At 41.9% G+C, this 20,111-nt stretch overlaps 1 protein-coding gene and 1 long non-coding RNA gene across 12 annotated transcripts in view; one reads left to right on the top strand and one right to left on the bottom strand.

Moving 5' to 3' along the window:
* Positions 1–20,111, bottom strand: part of NR6A1 (nuclear receptor subfamily 6 group A member 1) — a 592,176-nt gene that overhangs the window by 105,883 nt on the left and 466,182 nt on the right. For 7 of the 11 annotated variants that reach the window (XM_068248132.1, XM_068248128.1, XM_068248129.1 and 4 more), the window contains 2 exons: positions 15,111–15,194; positions 12,400–12,630 (listed from right to left, as the gene is read on the bottom strand). In XM_068248132.1, the coding sequence (XP_068104233.1) occupies positions 12,400–12,630; positions 15,111–15,194 (315 nt within the window). The remainder of the gene's footprint in view (positions 1–12,399; positions 12,631–15,110; positions 15,195–20,111) is intronic. The other 4 variants (XM_068248134.1, XM_068248137.1, XM_068248138.1 and 1 more) reach the window with 1 other exon arrangement.
* The window catches only part of LOC137527566 (uncharacterized), a 106,448-nt gene that overhangs the window by 24,209 nt on the left and 62,128 nt on the right, over positions 1–20,111 (top strand). The window lies entirely within an intron of this gene.

Genomic DNA, 20,111 nt, shown 5'->3' with positions numbered 1-20,111 from the left:
CTTTTAGATTGCCTAGTTAGCATCCTTATTATTTGTTTACCAGATAAAAATAAAGAATTGATTTTTTTTATTGTATGCCTGACAGTTACACAAGGGACCACCATGAACCAGTTTCATGTGATAAAAATAATCAAAATGAGAGGCAACACAGCAGTCAAAGATACTGTAAAAGCTCAAACTACAGGAATATGTAATTGGTTGCCTCACCTTGCATGTCATTATTATCCTTTATACCGGACAAAATTTCATCTCTATACTTGCCATTATTTTACTTCAGCGGGATAAAAACTACAATAGATCAATATAAATACTAAGCAACAATATTTTTTTAAACAAAAATCCAGCATATCTGAAGAATCTGAATATGAAGGATTCTATAGTTAAAAAAAATGACTTGACCTCTGTGCCAGAAAAACATATTTTGGTAAATACATTAAAATACGGGAAACTGTATTGTTAGACAAATGTTAGGCGATTCATTTTGTTTAGAGATACTTTTGCAGTTTGCCACTAGGTGGAGTTCTGATACTGGGGAAATATATGTTTGACAGTGATTTGATTAATGGCCTTGGGCAGCCTTGAACTTGCATTTACAATGGTATTCTAAAGCAAGGACTTCGGAGAGTTTATTATAGAAATCACTGTGAAGCGTTCATTGAGAAGCAGTGAGTTTTTTGTGTCTGTTCTGCTTTAACTAGCTTTAACAGCTGATTTTGCTATTTTAAAAAAATGAAGTGCTTTATGATTTCAGAGAATTTGTCATTAAGCTAAATAGCTGTATGAAAGAGGCTGTCATTGTTAAACTCAAGGGCTTACCTACATCTGCAAAATGATGCATCTGGTTTGAGCCTTGCACATATTAATATTATTTAGTATTAACCACTTTACCCCCGCGCGTACGTATTTCTCCGCCCCTTTTTCCATCCTTTAACAACCAGGGACGGAGAAACACGTACTTTCCGCGTTCCCGACGCTGCCCGCGCTCCCGCTCGTAAACACGCCGCCCGCCGCTAGTAAACACGCCGCCGCCCGCTCGCCCAGAGATCAATGAACGGGAAAATCCATTCCCGTTCGTTGATCTAAGCCCCGCAATGATCAGCTGCTCTCCTATGGGCAGCGCGATCATTGTGAGAAAAAACTCACGTGTCCAGCCTCCTTATACTTCCTCCAAGCTTCCGGAAGGAAGCTTGGAGGTCGCATTAAAACAAAAAGTTACTGTGGCCATCTTGTGGCCAAATAGTAAACTACACCCTACACATTTTTCACATACAAATAAATGACTTTTACACATAAAATTAACTCATTACCTCCCACACTCCCCAATTATTTTTTTTTTGTAATTAAAAAAAAATTAAAAAATTTACAATTAAAAAAAATACATAAATAGTTACCTTAGGGACTGAACTTTTTAAATATTTATGTCAAGAGGGTATAACACTGTTACTTTATAAACTATGGGCTTGTAATTAGGGATGGACGCAAAAATGAAAAAAATGCAACTTTATTTCCAAATAAAATATTGGCGCCAAACATTGTGATAGGGACATAATTTAAATGGTTTTATAACCGGGACAAAAGGGCAAATACGTTTCATGGATTTTAATTACAGTAGCATGCATTATTTAAAAACTATAATGGCCGAAAACTGAAAAATAATTATTTTTTTCCCCACATTTTTCCTATTTTCCCATTAAAACACATTTAGAAAAAAATAATTCTTGGCATAATGTCCCACCTAAAGAAAGCCTAATTGGTGGCGGAAAAAAACAAGATATAGTTCATTTCATTGCGATAAGTAATGATAAAGTTATAGACGAATGAATGGAAGGAGCGCTGAAAGGTGAAAATTGCTCTGGTGCTCAGGGGGTAAAACCCCTCAGTGGTGAAGTGGTTAATAACAGAGTACATGTTCATGTCACTAACTGTCCCTCAGAGGAGCGTACAATCTAATCCCTTCCCTACCATAGTTACATGTCCATTGTAGCCTAGGGCTAATTTTATGGGTAAGCCAATTAACTTTTTTGTATGTTTGTGGGAGGAAAACTGAGTGTCAAAAGGAGACCCCCACAGACACAGGGAGAACATACAAACTCTGTGCAGATAGTGCCTTGTCTTGGATTCAAACCAAGCAAAGCGAGAGTGTTACCCAAGTAGCTAGAGGTGCCCACCAGGGCCGGGCCGAGGCTGGAGAGGCTCCAGCCTCAGGGCGCAGTGTAGGAGGGGGTGCACAATTCATTCTGCTGTCATTCCCAATTGTGTTTGAAGCAGAAAGAAATAAGAAAAGGGGATACATGACAGTGACTGCAAGCCAGATAACTAGAGATTAAGGCGTTGGGGAGGTTGGGGGCCCTGGGGCACCTATTAGTCTAATAGCAGTCAGTGTGTGAATGCTGGGGTGGGAGGGATGGAGGGGCACACTTTGCTGTCTCAGCCTTGGGTGCTGAAGGACCTTGTCCCAGCTCTGGTGCCCACGACTGAAGGGAGATCTCATCAAAGGAATGCTGAGAACAGGGAGAGTAACCTCTTATTTACACTCTGATCAGGACTCTGCATAGGAAGGTGCCCAGGAAGGGGAGTGAGCCACTTTTCCTTTATCAGGTGCCTGTAGGCATGTGACTACAGTGCCTTACAGCAGGATTGTCACCATAAAAATCTAATTTCAACAGCACCTGGTCTGAGTGCATTAAGTGATAAAGATGCTAATCCTGCATTCAAAACTTTTTCTGCTGTTATGGTTTGGAGTTATCACACACCTTAGGAGCACTGGCCCTTTAATTGCCATTGCCATCGGCTGGCAAAACAGTTGCATTCTGGGGTGGGTCTTTATCTATAACATATTCTCTTCTCTTTATTTCCCCCTCCTAATGACAATACAATGCACTTCCTAGTATAGACCTCAGTGGAAGTGTCTGAAGACTCTGGGAGGAGGGTGGGTAATGCATACACAATTAGCAAGAGTTTTAAAAAAGAGTGAGAGAGGAAATGATGTCAGGATTAGCTTCATTCAAAGGTAACCAAGATGGAAACTGTCTAGAATAGGATTCTCTGTTTTTTCTTTATGAAAATTCACAGGAATCATAACGTGGGCAGTGCAATACATCTGTTATGTAAGTAGAACTAGTATTTATCTACTGTATATTCCTGCGTATAAGACTACTTTTTAACCCTTGAAAATCTTCTGAAAAGTTGGGGGTAGTCTTATACGCCAGGTGTCATTGATGCCGGGTGATACACCCTACCTTGGTACTGCCTCTCAGATCTCCCTGCTGAGGGAGCGCAATCTATTCTTCCATACCACTCTGATAAACAGGTAGACAAGGAGAGCTGACCAGTCTACTTAAGGAGAGTTGACCAATGCAACAAGTCAATTGACTATATACTGTTATATACTGGGTACCACATACAGTACAGCACCAGTATCTGTTCATACACAGCACCAGTACATGATTTTTTAATTTTAATTTGGTGTGCGTTGGAAGAGAGGTAGTCTTATACGGCGAGTATATCCAAAACTCTATATTAAACTGGAAAAGTTGGGGGGTCGTCTTATACGCCGGAATATACGGTACTTATAGATGTGTTTTTTTTATTTCTAGGTTAGCATGGGCATCACATGTTCTTTAAAGTAAATCCAACCCTGCACATTTGTTACATAATCCTCACTGGAGACGGATTTTAGTGCTATCTTAGACAAGAATCTAACCTGTGCAAAGCTCTTGTATGATATTGATCAGCAATACGGACACCGCTGTCCTATTTTGTTCCCCACTCCAAAGGATGCCACTTGCTCTTTTTCTACACATCATGCTTCCTTCCCTCTACATAGAACAGCATGTCTGTACAGCACCCCTTCCCAAAACACCTTAAAGAGGAACTTCAGCCTAAACAAACATACTGTCATTAAGTTACATTAGTTATGTTAATTAAAATACCAGTAGTCCCCAGTTAACGAACGAGATAGTAACTGTAGGTTCGTTCTTAACCTGAATCTCTGAATCTGTTCTTAAGTCGGAACATTGTGCCATCTCTGTCCCGTGTACCTCCTCTGTGCCCCCCTGTGCCAGCAGTGTCCCCCTCGGTGTCACCTCTGCCCTCTGTATCTGCTTATACAAGTTTAAAAGCAATTTTTTCTCAGATTTTTTTTAACATCGATTTTCTCAAAAACTACAAGTCCAATTTGAAAATAGTTTTTTGGACTACTTCCCATGGAAACAGAATCCATGCCGTTCAAATCGGCAAGTCGTTCGTAAGTCGGGGACTACCTGTAAGTAATTTAATCTCTTACCCACCCTGTTTTAAAAGACCAAATGTTTGTTATTTCATGGGGGCAGCCATCTTTTTGGTTGAAAGAAGGAGACAGGGAGCATGAGACACAGTTCCAAGTGTCCTGTGTCCTGATCACCCCTTTCAGCTGCACGCGCTACTCGTCAAATCTCAAATCCAAAGTTTTAAAAAAACAAAAATTGCCCCAAAACAGCAGAACAAGAACAACATCTGAAATCCCATCATGCTTTGCACACCATCAAGGGAAAAATGCCCGAGAAGTTTTCTTCTGTGCAGTTAATGAGGCTTGGGTAAGAAAAGTTCTGATGCTGTGAAACTGTTAAAGAAACGCTAAGCTTTTTCAGTGCCGCTGAGTAAATTTGTAGTCTGGAGGACCCCTTTAATGGTCAGCAGTTTGTGAACTTAAAGAGAGAGTCTCGCTTCAGAGCTCATATTCAGCAGGGGCATGTGTGCCCCTGCTAAAACGCCGCTATCCTGCAGCTAAATGGGGGTCCCTTACCTCCCAAATCCCCTCCGTTGTTCCCGGGGATCTCTTCCGCATAGAGGCAGGGCTGCAGCCATTAGCCCTGCCTCAACAGCAGCAAAATCTACGACCAAGTTGGTCGTTGATTTTGCAGGGGAAGGGGGGAGTTGGGGGGCAAGGGACCCCCGTTCAGCCGCGGGATAGCGGCGTTTTAGCAGGGGCACACATGCCCCTGCTGATTATAAGCACTGAAGCAAGATTTATTCTCGCTTCATTGTCTCTTTAAAGGCTAGATGCCCACTTTAGCTGCACTTTGGAATCACCAACAATCACCGGTGATCCTAAAAAACTCTAAGCGTGTGAAACTCAGTGGTGGTGAACACCCACGACTGCTATTTGGCCAAATCACAATTGTGGGTCCTGCAGCGCTTTTGGAGTGCTAGCACTCCAATTTAAAGATAGGAGTGCTGCAAAATTGTTTTTGAATCGCTTTTTAAAGGCAAGCCAATGTCTATACAATAGAATCACTTTAAAATACACCTCACATTTTGTTTTTTTTTCAGACCATAAACCAGCATTGGCGGTGTGGTGCTTCCGACGCACCACATTGTCAAAAACAGGCCTTCAGGCTATTGCGCATGTGTTCCCGGTCTGTCCACTGGCCAAGCAGGAAGTGACGAGGGCGTGACGTGAGATTTCCATCACTCCCTGCTTCGGGTATGTGGAAGTGCACGGAAACGTATTGTGAAAATAAGCTTCCGCGCATGTGAGCCATGACGGAGATTTTTTACACATCCATGCGTCGCCACAGACTAACAAAACATCCGGGCCAACACAGATTGCCGCAACTAGACGCAGAAGCGGCACGGTAACGCAGTTCTTGTCCTGCATCGGGGATGCAGTGGAAAAGTCACTTCCATCACGTAATGCCGTAACGTTACAGTATGAAAGTCTCTTTAGACTTTCATTGCACAGCGATGGGGTGAGGTACAGCACCCTGAAAGTCCCAGCGATGGGGTGAGGTACTGCACCCTGAAAGTCCTTCAATATCTCACAAGACAGCTGCCATGACTTTACCTGCAGATTTTTCTGGCTTTAACTTTTTGGGGGTAGGATCCAGTGTTGCTTGAGATTTTTTGCCAAAGTCATTTTCGCAATGAAAATGCTATTTTTGATTTTGAGAAAATATTCAGGAAAATACATTGTATTTTTTCTAAATAGTCAAAGAAAACAAATTTGAGAAAACTCGTGACAACCACGAAAAATCATTAATTTTTTACGTTGAAAATATTTTTAGCACGAAAATCACAAATTTATATCCAAACGATTTTTTTTATGGCATTTTTGCTCGAAAGCCAAAATTAACATTATTTTTGTAAAAATTCATGCGTAACTTCATATCGTCAATTTTGCTCATCACTGGTGGGGACGACTTGTGATTCCACCTTTTTTGGTCTTGGGATCTCTGTGAAAGACCTAAGTATCATTTGCAGTACCCAAAGGATGAAACCAGTTCACTCTGGTCTTCACAGAGCATTTCCTGGCAGCACTGGATCACAGTGGCCTTCCGACTGTAACGATCGGTGTCAGCACACAGAGAGAATCTGATTATTGGTGATCTGCAGTATCACCAAGAATACAGATTATACCTGATTATTGATGATCTGCAGAATCACTGATAATCTAAGTATAACTAACTTCTGGACACCTTTATAGTGTGAGTGTTTGGTGCAACCGTAATGACTGAGTAAGACCACCCGAGAAGCAGGTGGTCTCTGGCAGTATGGGCGATACCGCCTTTTTGGGAAGTGCAAAAACCTTCCAGCAGCCCGAGGCCTCCAAAGGGGTGGAGTCCCAGGCTGAAGGTAGGAAGAACCTGTGAGTGAGTGACACCTGAAGGTGGATGTCACTAGTAGGTCTGGAGACTATCTCTTAACCACTTCACAACTGAGGGGTTTTCCCCTTAAAAACCAGAGCATTTTTCACTCCTCCCAGGCAGTCATCATTCATTTATTTATTAGGCAATATGATTGGTTATTGGGGACTGGTATCCCCAAAACCAATCATTGGACTGTGGAGCTGGTGTGCACGTGCGGGGGCGCGCGACCACGCGCTGCACCTTTGTTTACAACTGTTGTTATGAATGAAGACTGCCTCAAGCAGAGGCAGTCTCCATTCATTTATTTGTCATGTGGTATGATTGGTTATTGGGGACTGGGGTCCCCAATAACCAATCATTGGACTGCAGGGGCTGTGCGGGTGGGTGTGTGCACGCGCGATCGCGTGATCGCGCGCACACGGACACAATAACAATGTGCCGGCGGTTTGTTATGAAGACTGCTTCTCTTTGAAGCAGCCTTCATACATCAATCGGGGACTCTAATTGGATTTAGGAACACTCGTTCCTAATGTCCAATTAGTCAACTGCTGTGCGGGCTGGCTAGAGTGTGCGAGCGTGTTGCCCCGCCCACTCCCGGCATGTAAACAGAAACATACGCCTTTCTCCGTCCCTGGGGGTGAAGCAGTGCGCAGAGGGACGGAGAAATTTAGCACTGCGGAGGTAAAGTGGTTAAAGAGAGAGATAGCTCTCTAGGTTGGGCAAGCCAGGTCGGCAACACACGGACAGACAAGATACACAGACAGAAGGCTGATTCGGTATCCAAAGGCAGGCAGGGTTTGGCAACAGATTATCAGATATGCGTAGGTACCGAATCAGAAAGCAGAGGGATAGTCAGAAATGCAATAGGTCATAACAGATATCAACAATGCCTAGTCTTGGGTGTGAGGTCTGTGGTCTCGACACCCTGGTACTAGTCTGAAGTATAACAGAATGAATACACAAAGTCCCTAATCTTGGGTGTGAGGTCCGTAGTCTCAACACCTTGGAACTAGTCTTAAGTACAATACAATAATACACAGAAGTAATCTGGCTCAGTGTGAATTCCCAGGTCCTCCTGGTTCTAACTCACTGTAGGATCTGACTAAGGTCTGAGTGCTTCCAGGTAAAAGTTGTCGCAACGGCAGACAACTTGAGACTGACCAGCAGTGACTATATATAGCGCGGCGCTCTCCGGCGCCACTCATCAGCGATCAACCAATAGCCACTTGCTTTGAGGTCAGCTGACCAACCTGGTCAGCTAATCCCTCCTTGTTTGTCATAAAGGTTCTGCCTCAGCGCGCGCGCGCGTATTCCTCAGCCTGTGTGAACTAACAGGCCCAGCCACACCAGACGCACGCTGCTGCGTGCAAACCGCTGCGCTGGACGCGGAATCAGCCGCCTTGCCGCCAGTACACGCGGCGGCTTTTCCGCGTTCTATCACACCGACATGGCATCAGTAGTCTTGAAGACCATCTTGCACGGATGTCCAACTTTTCATTAATTATTTTCCAAACTGCCAATACGCCTATTTCTTCACCTAATCAGGAAAACTCAGTTTGTCTGTTTGACAAAATTAAAATACACCTGAAGTTTAATGTCGCCGTTTCAATACAAAGAAGAGATCACTGGAAATAAGAGCTAGGCTGTAAGAAGCCGAGGACTTACCAGGAAGGTGAGTAATCCTAACAGGGATGGAGCACACTACCTAGTTTTAATTTTCACTACAGGTGTACTTTAAAACCTTGACTTTCTAGCAAAATTCTGTTGTAGTTGCTTCCACAGGCTGTGAACTGTGAAGGTCATCTTCAATGGGCTCTCCAGCCCCCTTAAGTGCTTGCTCCAAAATTTTACTCTGTAGGATAATGGGACAGTCGGTATAAACTGTGGATATGCCTTTATGGATCCCTTGGATTTTTCCCTTATTTTTGTGAGAAACATTGCATTTTCTTACTTAAATTACTCAAAGACTGCGGGCATCTTGTTTCTTGAAATGTGTTAAACTCACACTGAGCTACAACTGTTTATAAATAAGCTTTAAAAAGAACTTTACCAAAAGTCAGTTGTAGGAGAGAAAAAAAATCAAGACATTGCAAAATGAAAAGTTAAATTCAAGCAGTAATTTAAAGAGGAACTCTAGTGAAAATAATGTAGTAAAAAAGTGCTTCATTTTTTACCATAATTATGTATAAATGATTTAGTCAGTGTTTGCTCATTGTAAAATCTTTCCTCTCCCCAATTTACATTCTGACATTTATTTATTACATGGTGACATTTTTACTGTGGGCAGGTTATGTAGCTGCTCCTAGCTGTTTTGGCTGTTAGAGACAGCTGTAAACAGCTAATTCCTGTCTGTGAACATTGTTACATTGTGGCAGTTTTCCCAGAGTACCGCGGTACTCAGAGCTTCTTGTGGGAGGGGTTTCAGCACAAAATCAGTCATACAGCGCCCTCTGATGGTCTGCTTGTGAAAAGCATTATATTTCTCATGTAAAAGGGGGTATCAGCTACTGATAGGGATAAAGTTCAATTCTAGGTTGGAGTTTCTCTTTAAGCTGTTTGATCCTCTGTGACCCAACAGATCAGCACCTTTACTGCTGGCAGGCATGGGAAAAAAAAAAGGACAGCGACAACTATCCTTACCTATAGACACACCCACTAACAATGTAAAAGGCTAAAAGATTGAAAAAAAAAAATTAAAAAAAATTATATATATATATATATATATATATATATATATATATATATATATATATATATATATATATGTATATATAATGGGAAGAGGGGTATCGGCTACTGACTGGGACGACATTCTATATTAACGTTCCTCTTTAAAGGATATCCGAGTAAAACGACAAAGTAAATCTATCTTTACTTACCTGGGGCTTTTCCAGCCCCTAGAAGTCACGTTTGTCCCTCACTGTGGTTTTCTCCCGGGTTCCGCTGGCAGCCTCTGAAGTATCACCAACATACTGCAGCTGCACAATACAACTGCCCACGCATCTGCAGCAGATGCTGACCCATTGGAGGTTGGTGATACTTCAGAGGCTGTCAGTGGGAAACAGGAGAAGACCAAAGCTGCGGCGAGGGAAACACTTGACTTTTAGGAGCTGGACTAAGCCCCGGGTAAGTAAAGATAGATTTATTTTGTCGCCTTCGATACCCTTTAAAGGACAACTGAAGTGAGAAGGATATGGAGGCTGCCATATGTATTTCCTTTTAAGAAACACCAGTTGCCTGACTATCCTGCTGATCCTCTGCCTCTAATACATTTAGCCATAGACCCTGAACAAGCAGGCAGCAGATCAGGTGTTTCTGACATTTTTGTCAGATCTGACAAGATTAGCTGCTTGCTTGTTTCTGGTGTGATTCAGACACCACTGCATCCCAACAGACCAGCAGGGTTGCCAGGCAACTGGTATTGCATATGAAAAAAGAAATATGGCAGCCTCCATATACCTCTCATTTCAGTTGTCCTTTAAAGCGGATCCGAGATGAAAAACTAACTATAACAAGTAACTTGTCTATATATCTTATCTAAAGTTTAGATAGTTTACACAGCAAATCTAACTGCAAACAGCTTCAACATTATATGATGATTTCTTCCTGTGATACATGTGTCATCATTACACAGGTAATCTGCAACTGCATCTCCACCCCTCAGCCTGTGAAAAATTCACTCCCCCCGCCCCTCTGCCTCTGAAATCTCTGGCTAGTAACCTCCTCCTCCTCCTGCCCAGACTGAGCTCCCATAAGCCCTCGCTGCATGGGTCTGAGTGCCTTGGCGTTTTGAAGAAGCTGTGGGCGAGGCTTGTTTAGTTTATAGGGAATTAGAGTATTAAAACAAAACAAAAAAAAGTATTTGGCTTGAGGAATGCCCTATAAACTATATGAAAGGAACACAATTATGCAATGAATAAAAGTTCATCTTGGATCCACTTTAAGAAACTTCGTAAAACATGCCCACACTGCCTTACCTTCTTTAGCTATTTGGATCACAAAGCTGGATGTGATCTTGTGTGAGGGTCACTGCCAAAGAACTCAAAGTGAAAGAACTTGGAAAGAGGGATCAAGGTAGATCATCCTTTATTGCATTTTGTGCAATAATTAAAAAAAAGGATAGAACTAGTATTACACTCTATTTCTACCCAAGCATAAACATTAAAGAAAATCTGTATAAACCTACCCTAGGGGGTACTCGCCTCGGGTGGGGGAAGCCTCCGGATCCTATTGAGGCTTCCCACGTCCTCAGTCCCACAGTGGCGGCGAAAATCCTCCCGGAGCGGCGGCGATGTAAATATTTACCTCCGTGGCTCCAGCGCAGGCGCAGTATCCGCTCTTCCCACTGAGATAGGTGGAAATAGCCGATCTCCGTCAGGACGCTCTACTGCGTAGGCGCAAGTCTCCGGCGCCTGCGCAGTAGAGCGGACCCGACGGAGATCGGCTATTTCTGCCTATCCCCGTCAGAAGAGCCTAAACAGCGCCCCCGCTGGAGCCTGGAAAGGTAAATATTGAACAGGCTGTTGGATTTGTCGCGGCGACTTTGAAGGGCTGCAGCGAGACCCCCGTGGGACAGAGGAGGACGGGGGAAGCCCCAGGATCCTGAGGCTTTCCGAGGCGAGTACCCCCCAGGGGACGTTTTTCTTGTTACAGTGTCTCTTTGAGGTGTACCTTTATAGCTGTGTAACCATGTCCTAATTACAGTGAATAGATGCAAGACTGCTGCCATATGGGCATAGGCCCTGTCAGTATTTTCCATTTTGCTGTCAGCTCTGCAATGCAGTCTAGCAGCTGTGGGGCTCTCACATTAAACGCGGTGTGGCATGCCGCAACAGTAACAGTGCATTGTGTGCCCGGAAGTGAGGCATAGTTTAATTGGAAAGTATGCCCCACAGTATGGTCGAACCACAGCGGTAACATGGTGTGACCTTTTGGGACCATTGCTGTGTGATCATATAACAGTCTCTCCGCAAAAAATAGATCAAGTGTATATAGGGCTTGGTCAGTAAAGTCTTAGGGCTCATTTCCACTATAGCGAATACGCATGCGTTGTCCGCATGCGGATTCGCACAGCCAATACAAGTGGATGGGCCTGTTTCCACTTGTGCGTTGTGCGGAGCGTTTTTGTGTGCGGGGAAAATCTGCACGGCAGAGCCGTCAGAATTCGCTCCCCGCACACCGCTAAGCGAATCGCATACAATGTATCTAATAGGGAAATCGCATGCGGTTTTGGCATGCGTTTTTCCTTGCCATTTCGCATAGGAGGTAATGTTAATTTACAAAGGCAGTGACATGGTTAAAATCGCCCACCTACTACCCTATGCGAAATCGCATGCGAAATCACTGTAAAAACGCATGCAAAATCGCACCCACATGCGATTTCGTCTGCAGTGATTTCCCGGCGATTCCGAACCGCACAAGTGGATATGCAGCCTCACTGAAAAACAGAGAGCTTCTTCTATTGTAGAGCTATGGAGTAGCGGAAAATGGGTGTGGCTGCCTACTTAATTTCCCAACATGCAACTCATTAGCCACTATATTATAGGCATAATCACATGATCAGGAGCCCAGCCAGAAGTTTTTACCTTTTCAAAATAAACTGACAGAATAAAATCTGCCACCTGCTAAGAATACATGCAGAATTCAGTTCTCAAATAAAGGTCTGCTTTCAGCATTTATTCCACCCACATATGTTTGTAATTTAAAGGGGTGTCTAAATTGCAACTAAAAACCATAAATTGTTAAAAAATACAATAATTATCAAAGCCTTTACCTTTTCTATTCATCCCCATCTGGAGGCACTTAAGGAGTCGGCAATACTGGCAACGGTTTCTCTGCTTTCGCGACATGACACAGTTCTTGTCGCGGCTGCATCTGTACACCCTCTTGTTGCAGATGCTGCGCTTGAAGAACCCTTTGCAGCCTTCGCAAGAGATGATGCCATAATGCAGTCCTGTGGCACGGTCCCCACAGATAAGGCACGCTCTTTGGTCAACGCGGTCATCTATGGAGAAGAAAGTACACTTTAACATCTTACAATCTTTCTACGTATAACAGAAGCATTTACACAGCTAAACAGCATGGTATACATTCAGGAAAAAGTAAGAATGGTATACCCTAATGTTTCATTTATAAGTACTTTGGCAGTCAGGAAGTATTATGATAGTAACCAATTCTCAATTGAACAAAAGCAACAAAATAAATAAAACATAAAAATAACAGATTAACCTTTTGTTTTGTGCGATCTTAAATCCCAGTTTAGGGACAGATTTCCTATGCATTTAATAGAAGATTATATTAACCCAATTATACATAAATTAGTTTACGCTGGTTAAACATAAAAAAAAGTTTATCAAAACAAATTTTGAAGTGTAGTTTTTCTACGCAAAATGAAAATACCTTCAGCATCATCAACTCATCTATTTGGTCAGCACAGAGGCTTAGTGCATAGCAGTGCTAAGTTCTTTGGTTAAAATTTCACCCAGCACACTAACTGCATGCAGTTTGTACATGTACATATAAAAAAAGCGCATGATAAAAAGGGCCCCAGAGATAGCTGCTAGTAGAATATTAGTAAAATTACCAATATTCTTCTACTAAATCCGGACATTAAAATACTGGTAAAATTTACAAATATTTTACTATCTGGATTAAGTAGTAGAATATCGGTAAAAATTACCAATATTTTACTATGACCTAACCTAACCCTACTGTCACACAGAATCATGCCTAACCCTAAAAACCTCTGGTGGTGCCTAAACTTGACAACCCCTCCCCAGTAGTGCCTAACCTTAAACCCCCTTGTGCCTAAACTTAACCCCTGTGGTACCTAACCTTAACCCCTAAGGACACCTCCAAACAAACACTCGTAGACACTAAAGACTTAAAAAAAAAAAATAGCGACTACAAGCGGCTAAAAACAGTTAACAGCTATAAGTGGCCGGGTGCCGACTATTTATCCCTCGGGCGAGTGCCATGCAGACGTGTTGTGAATCCACAGCCTTAAGACACGTTCTGTTGCTTGTAGAGGGGAGGAAAGAGGGATGATGGTGCAGCGTTTGATGGCCTCCAGTGGGAGGGGTACAGATGGAAACAATGGACTCAGACATCTCTGTTGCTAAAGATCCAGTGTGACAGTTCCCTATGCGACGGCCACCTATACATCCTCTAAATTGGTCCTGAAAAGCCACCTCAGCCGAGTGTCATCTAGCGTGTCTATCTAGCTTTAGGTAGATATGCAAGTTTAGGACTTTGGTAGGGATGACATTGTGAAGAATATTTAATTAAATACATGAAAGAAAAACTATGTCAGAACTTGGACTTTAAAGACTTACATCAAGCAATGGTGTCATGTAGCTTGCTACACAGTCCTGGTCAATGATATTATCTGCATTTGCCTGCAGGTTCCGCCACCACCATATGCACCACAGTCAAATCAGTATTTACTCTGAGCTACAACCTAGTACCATCAGATGGCGTTAAAGGACCTGTACAGAGCTATGTAGCACATAAATTCCAGGGTTTGAGATTCATATGCCGGGCATGCTGTCACCACACTGCTGGCTGCCACTTGGCATGATTAATAAGCCTGGAAGATGACAGCTGCTTTATCATAACCAGACAGAAATACAACCTCTCCATGCAGAGCTACCTACCTGGCAATGTCAGTATTCCAAGGCCTGAACTGGAGTAAGTATAATCTACATACCAACACTCATCTCCACTCATGACATCCTATTCATGACAATGGTTATTTAGCATCTCCAGTGGATTTTGACTGAAACGGTTCCATACTGATCAAAGTTAATTACATCTGAAGAAGTGGTTTCTGTTGCACAAAATGTGTTTTAGAAATCATTTGCTTCTCACCAACCGTTGTCATTCCATGAGATTAGTGTAGCACTTACACACCATTTTTATCTTTTTAAGCACCTCCTATCTCCCCATGTCTCAAAGAAATGTGGATTGTGTATTAAACAAGAGAAGCATTTATAAGTGATGTGTTTTTCATCCTTCAAAAGATCCCTCCCATAAACGTTTTAGACTTTGTGGAGAAAGAGTAAAAATGTTTCTGTACCGTGTTAGCCAAACAATATATGTAGGTAGGAAAAAAACAAAGTCTTGTAAAAGTAATACCTTTTAATGGCTAACTGATAAAGTTAAATAATGCAAGCTTTCTGGGATCTAGTCCCCTTCTTCAGGCATATTTCCAGATGTTAGCTGTAGTAAAACACTGATGCAGGTAGATCTTTATTTACCTGCATCAGTGTTTTACTACAGCTAACATCTGGAAATATGCCTGAAGAAGGGGACTAGATCCCAGAAACCTTGCATTATTTAACTTTACCAGTTAGCCATTAAAAGTTATTACTTTTACAAGACTTTGTTTTTTTCTACCTACATATGTGGAGAAAGAGCAAATTCTTTCCTTAAGTACCATACACATTGCAAGGATTTAACTAGATGTCACTGCAGCAAGTTTACCTCCGACGGTTGCGATCTCTGTGTTCTCAGATTCTGAAGGGGTAATCACTTCAGCTGGCGACTGGAAGTGGTAACTGGTTGCATCTGCAAAGAATCAACCCAGGCATATAAAACAACTTTCACGTCTAAAAAAAATCCCTTGGACATACCTTATATACTCTGTAACTCTAAATAAACTCACTCCTACAGAAAAAATTGCCATTCACAAAAGCAAAAGAAACTAGAACTTGGGAGTTTTCTATACACTAACTGGTGTACAGACTGGGCTAAGGATGAGGTACATTTTAATAACATGCAATTGCAAACTCAATTGTAAAGTACTAATGATAGCACTAATACATATTATATCAATATTTGAAGAAGAGTATACATTTGATTAAAGTGCCTGTGAACTCAATTACAAACAAAAGCTGTTTCCACAGGATCAGTTTACTTTCACTGGTAGTTGAGTGAATCTCTGTGAAGTTGAACACAATGCCTGAATGTATGCCTACGTGTTTGATCATGCTGTACTCTAGAGATGGTCAATGCATCGCTAATCCTTCAGCCCCATCTACACGATACGATTCTTTGTACGATTCAATTACGATTCTATTTACGATCCGATTAAATCCGACATGTCCGATCATGATTCGATTCGATTCAATTCGATTTGCCTTTGCAAAACAATGGCAAATCGAATTGAATCGAATCATGATCGGACATGTCGGATTTAATCGGATCGTAAATAGAATCGTAATTAAATCGTACAAAGAATCGTATCGTGTAGATGGGGCTTTCCAGCTTACAAGCAAATATAATGCAAATTGTTTGCCACCTGGAATTGGGCCAATCAAAAGCAGCATAGTGTATCTGTTTCGACCAACTAAAAACTGTATTCAATTTACATAATATTTGAATGCAAGCAGAAACTATCACAATACATTTGAATGAGCTCCACAGTAAAAACAAGCTTGTGGTAAGAGTTTGCAGAGGCAGAGGTTACCCTTTAGTGTCTTGAACACCTGTCACATATCAATCAAAAACATCAGCCATCCAAGTAAAGTCAATTATGGAAACTCGAAAAAGCAAAATGGCAGCACTCATGCTACAGAGAAAGCAGATTTTTTGGGGGGCTCTGGTAAGCAAGGTGGGACAACGTCCAAATCTATGATTAATGTATGATAATTATAGCAGAAATGGACTCAGGTAGAGAAAGTTACTTTAGCATTCACTAAAGAGCCCCTTTGGTGAACTGTCTGAGAAATTATTTGAAAAGTAGTCAGATGGAATGATTGACAAGACATTCAAGATGCAACAGACGAGCAAACTTATATGTATCAGAGATTTCAGAGACAACAGAATGTTCAGATTAGATTCTACATAGAAAGAAATGCTTATTTGTTAACATGATAATAGGAGTAGATAAACCTAGTAATGCTTAATTTGAAGTGCAGATAATAGTGACTTAAGGGGCCCATACACTGGTCGATTTTTAGCCATCGATCGATAAATTCTATGGAGTCGATCAAAAATGAATTCTAATCAAATCAGCCTGTCGATTGATTTGCGGCAAATTTTGGTCAATTTGATCGGACAGGATGGAAAATCTAGGTCTTTGGCCCATAGAGTTGCATTGGATCTAATGGTCCAATAATGCATTTAGATGGATTTCCAATAGATTAGATTTCATCCTGACATCTATTGGAAATCTGTTTCTAGTGTGTGTGGCACACATGAGATAGATTCCTGTAAGATTCAACTTGACAGGCATCTGACAAATCTATCTGATGGTCGTATCTGCTGCAAATCTATGTGTATGGCCACCATAATGCAAACAAATTATTCATATACTCCAGTTAGGCCCCTTTCCACAAGCAGTTGACAGGCACTGGAAAGCCTCACAAACTCTCACAACAGCTTGCTGCTGCTTGGTAACTGCTCACTGTTGCTTGGTAACGGCTTGCTGAGCACACAGTTCAACTGTCCGTGGAAATGAGCCCTTGGATATCAGAAGGCGCAGTGTTTAGTACTATGCCCCAATCAATACTCTGTCAGTTGGAGAAATTGCCTGGGGATCAATTAAAGAGATACAGAAAAAAATTCTACTATCATTTACAGTTCATGTAAATTATATGCAGCTTGAACTTGGACGAATAAAAAATGACAGGAAGTAATTCTGTTTGGTCCAGTTTCAAGCTGCATTTAATTTACATGAAATTTGAATGTTAGGAGAAATTATTTGCATCTCATTAATCAGCCCTAAAATGGACATCTCTGCCATTCTGATAATGTTGTACTTCTTGTTGAACTAACCAACTTGGCAAGCATTACTTCTCATCCCAATCATTCAGACTGAGTTAGGAGTGAATAAAGATATAACACAGAGAAGGAGGTTAGGATTAGGCACTAGAATTAGGTCATTTCATGAGGGTAGATTTGGTTTAGGTGTTTAGAAGGATTAAGTATAGGAGTGAAGGTTATTGTTATACAATAAGAAAAGGGTAACATTTATGGCCTATTCACACTACACAAAGCCTCCACAAACGCAATTTAGTGCATGCGTTCCCAACGCAGGGCAAGTGCGTCGCGGTGTGGTATAGCGCAGATGTGGGCAGCCACAACACAATAGAAGCTGATGGGAAACCGCATGCCTTTTGAAATAAAATGTGCCTGGTTCGATTCTCAGCTCTTTCTGTTCAGTAAGCCAGCACCTATTCAGTAGAAGTCCTTGGGCAAGACTCCCTAGCACTGCTACCGCCTATAGAGCGCGTCCTAGAGGCTGCAGGCTATTTGAGTCCACCGGAAGAAAAGCACAATATAAATGTTATATGTCTTGTCTATAAGCCCTCACTTCTAAGGTTTGTGGTGTGCAAGTCCAAGTTTGGTGTATAGCAAAGACACTTTTCTGAAGTTAAGTCACAATGACGTCATGCGCCTGCTCCCGGCCATGGTCGCGCACTGTAGGACGCGCGCAGCCGGGCCAGCGCAATTGCAGTGATGCCCAACCCGGCCCGACCAGGAAGAGGGTGCCAAAAAGCTTTTAAGAGGATCGTAGGGGAAGATTGGAGAACGGGGGTGGGGGGACGGTGAGCATAAGAACAGCTCACCATACGTGCCTGCTCCCCCCGTTTCTCATATTCATTTGGGCTCTGGTATCCTTTAAGAAAAAAGGCACTGGAATTACAGATTGCCACAGCTCTAAATTAACTGAATTTCCTTTTAATTATAACACTTCCTATCCCTGTCACTTTCACACATTAAGCATGGAATATCCATCCCCTACCTCACAATTTATTCCCAACAAAAGAAGGATTTATCCAGATAAACCCCGCTGTGCGATACCGCACAGAGATACATTAAGAGGAGTTATTTTAAGTGACTTGCAATGTGAAGCATGATTTGAGATTAAACGCAGATCCACGATAATGAGGATACATCTAGGTTAACGAAGTCGAATACTCTAGTCATCATGCTGGCAGTTCCGTCTCTCCATCTGACATCTCCATCCCTGAATATGACGGCACGCCAACTAGGATTGTGCTCAGAGAGTCGGCAGCCCAATTCTGTCGCAGTGGGAAAGTTACAATCAGACGATACCAAATCTCACATGACAGCTCCTCTAGCTTGCGGACATACAATTTACATTTTCTGTTCTATCAAAAGAACGATAAAAGGCAGCTTCTGAGATTGTTAACTCCTCTACTGCTACACAGTGCGTGAACATCTCTCTGGCAAGAAAGGAGTTAACACTGTATTCCATCACTAAACAGCGGAATGTTTTATACGTTTCCTTTGGTTGCTGCACATAAAACACCCTCGACTCTACTGCTGTCTGCAAATTATTTTCAGTTCATCCTATCCTCATAATCCCTAAACATTAATTATACATTCATGTACTAAAGCTCGAATCCATCCAAACATAAAAAGCCACTTTTTAATTTGTTTTAGCAGTAAATGAAGATATTTATTACATTTCTATATCCATAGCGATAAAATACATACTGCAGCTGAACAGGAGCCTTGTTATCCCGTATAGAGAAGCTCTCAGACTAGGGAGGGGAAGCAGCAGCAGTGTGCTGCCAGTTGTATGCTATGAGCTTCCATACAGTAGGAGAGAGCACACTGATGACTCATGAGTGTCCAGCTACTGTGCACTGTCCAATCAGCATGTCTTGATCTGTGTGTGCTTGCTGAATCCCCAACAAGAAATGCTAGGTGTTGCCTCTGGATGACTTTCTATAGTAAATTCACTTGAATCACAGGACTTGTAAGACTAAATGATTAATATTTTATCAAGTAAGATATTTTACATGTATTGTAATTCAGGACAGAAAAATCCCAGGAGCCAAGGATAATTCAGAAGTGTGGCTAGTGCCTAACATTGAAATTTTCACCAACTGTTGTCAGTGGAGCAACCTCCTAAATTGGACGCCCTGGCTGCCAAATTTCATAATTATCGGTCCACCCACAGTGGCGTAGCTACATAGCCACAGTTCCCAGTGCAAATTTTACACTGAACCCCCATTTCCAACACTGTATGTATAATACTCACATAATATAGACCAGTGAGAGATGTAGAAACAGAGGAAAAGGCATGGTTTTAAAAAAAGGCAGGATTACCACTATTCAAAGCATTATGACTAATTATTACAGCTACAGCAACAATATAAAATTAATGCTGCGAATAGAGCAGGGTCTTATGTGGGCATCTTAGGTCCAGGTGGCCGGGTGCATTCGCAACCTCTGCAACCCCTGTTGGTGTACCACCGTGCGTCCATGGTGCAATTCCTTTTTTATGTTTGTCTAGAATTCATTATTTTATCATTATTTTAGAGAACATTTCATGCACATGACTACTAGTGGAGTTATTTAAAGCGTTTGTTTAGGTACCTTTTTTATAAACATTTCAATGAAAGCAATTATTAAAAAGCACATTAAAATTATATTACAATTTTTGTATTTTAAAACCAAATATTTTTGTAATTGTGCATTTATAGTGCTACATCCCCAGCAATGTTC

This window comes from Hyperolius riggenbachi, chromosome 8 (assembly GCF_040937935.1).
Source record: "Hyperolius riggenbachi isolate aHypRig1 chromosome 8, aHypRig1.pri, whole genome shotgun sequence".
NCBI classification, from domain to species: Eukaryota; Metazoa; Chordata; class Amphibia; order Anura; family Hyperoliidae; genus Hyperolius; species Hyperolius riggenbachi.
This window is presented reverse-complemented; position numbering and strand designations above follow the sequence as displayed.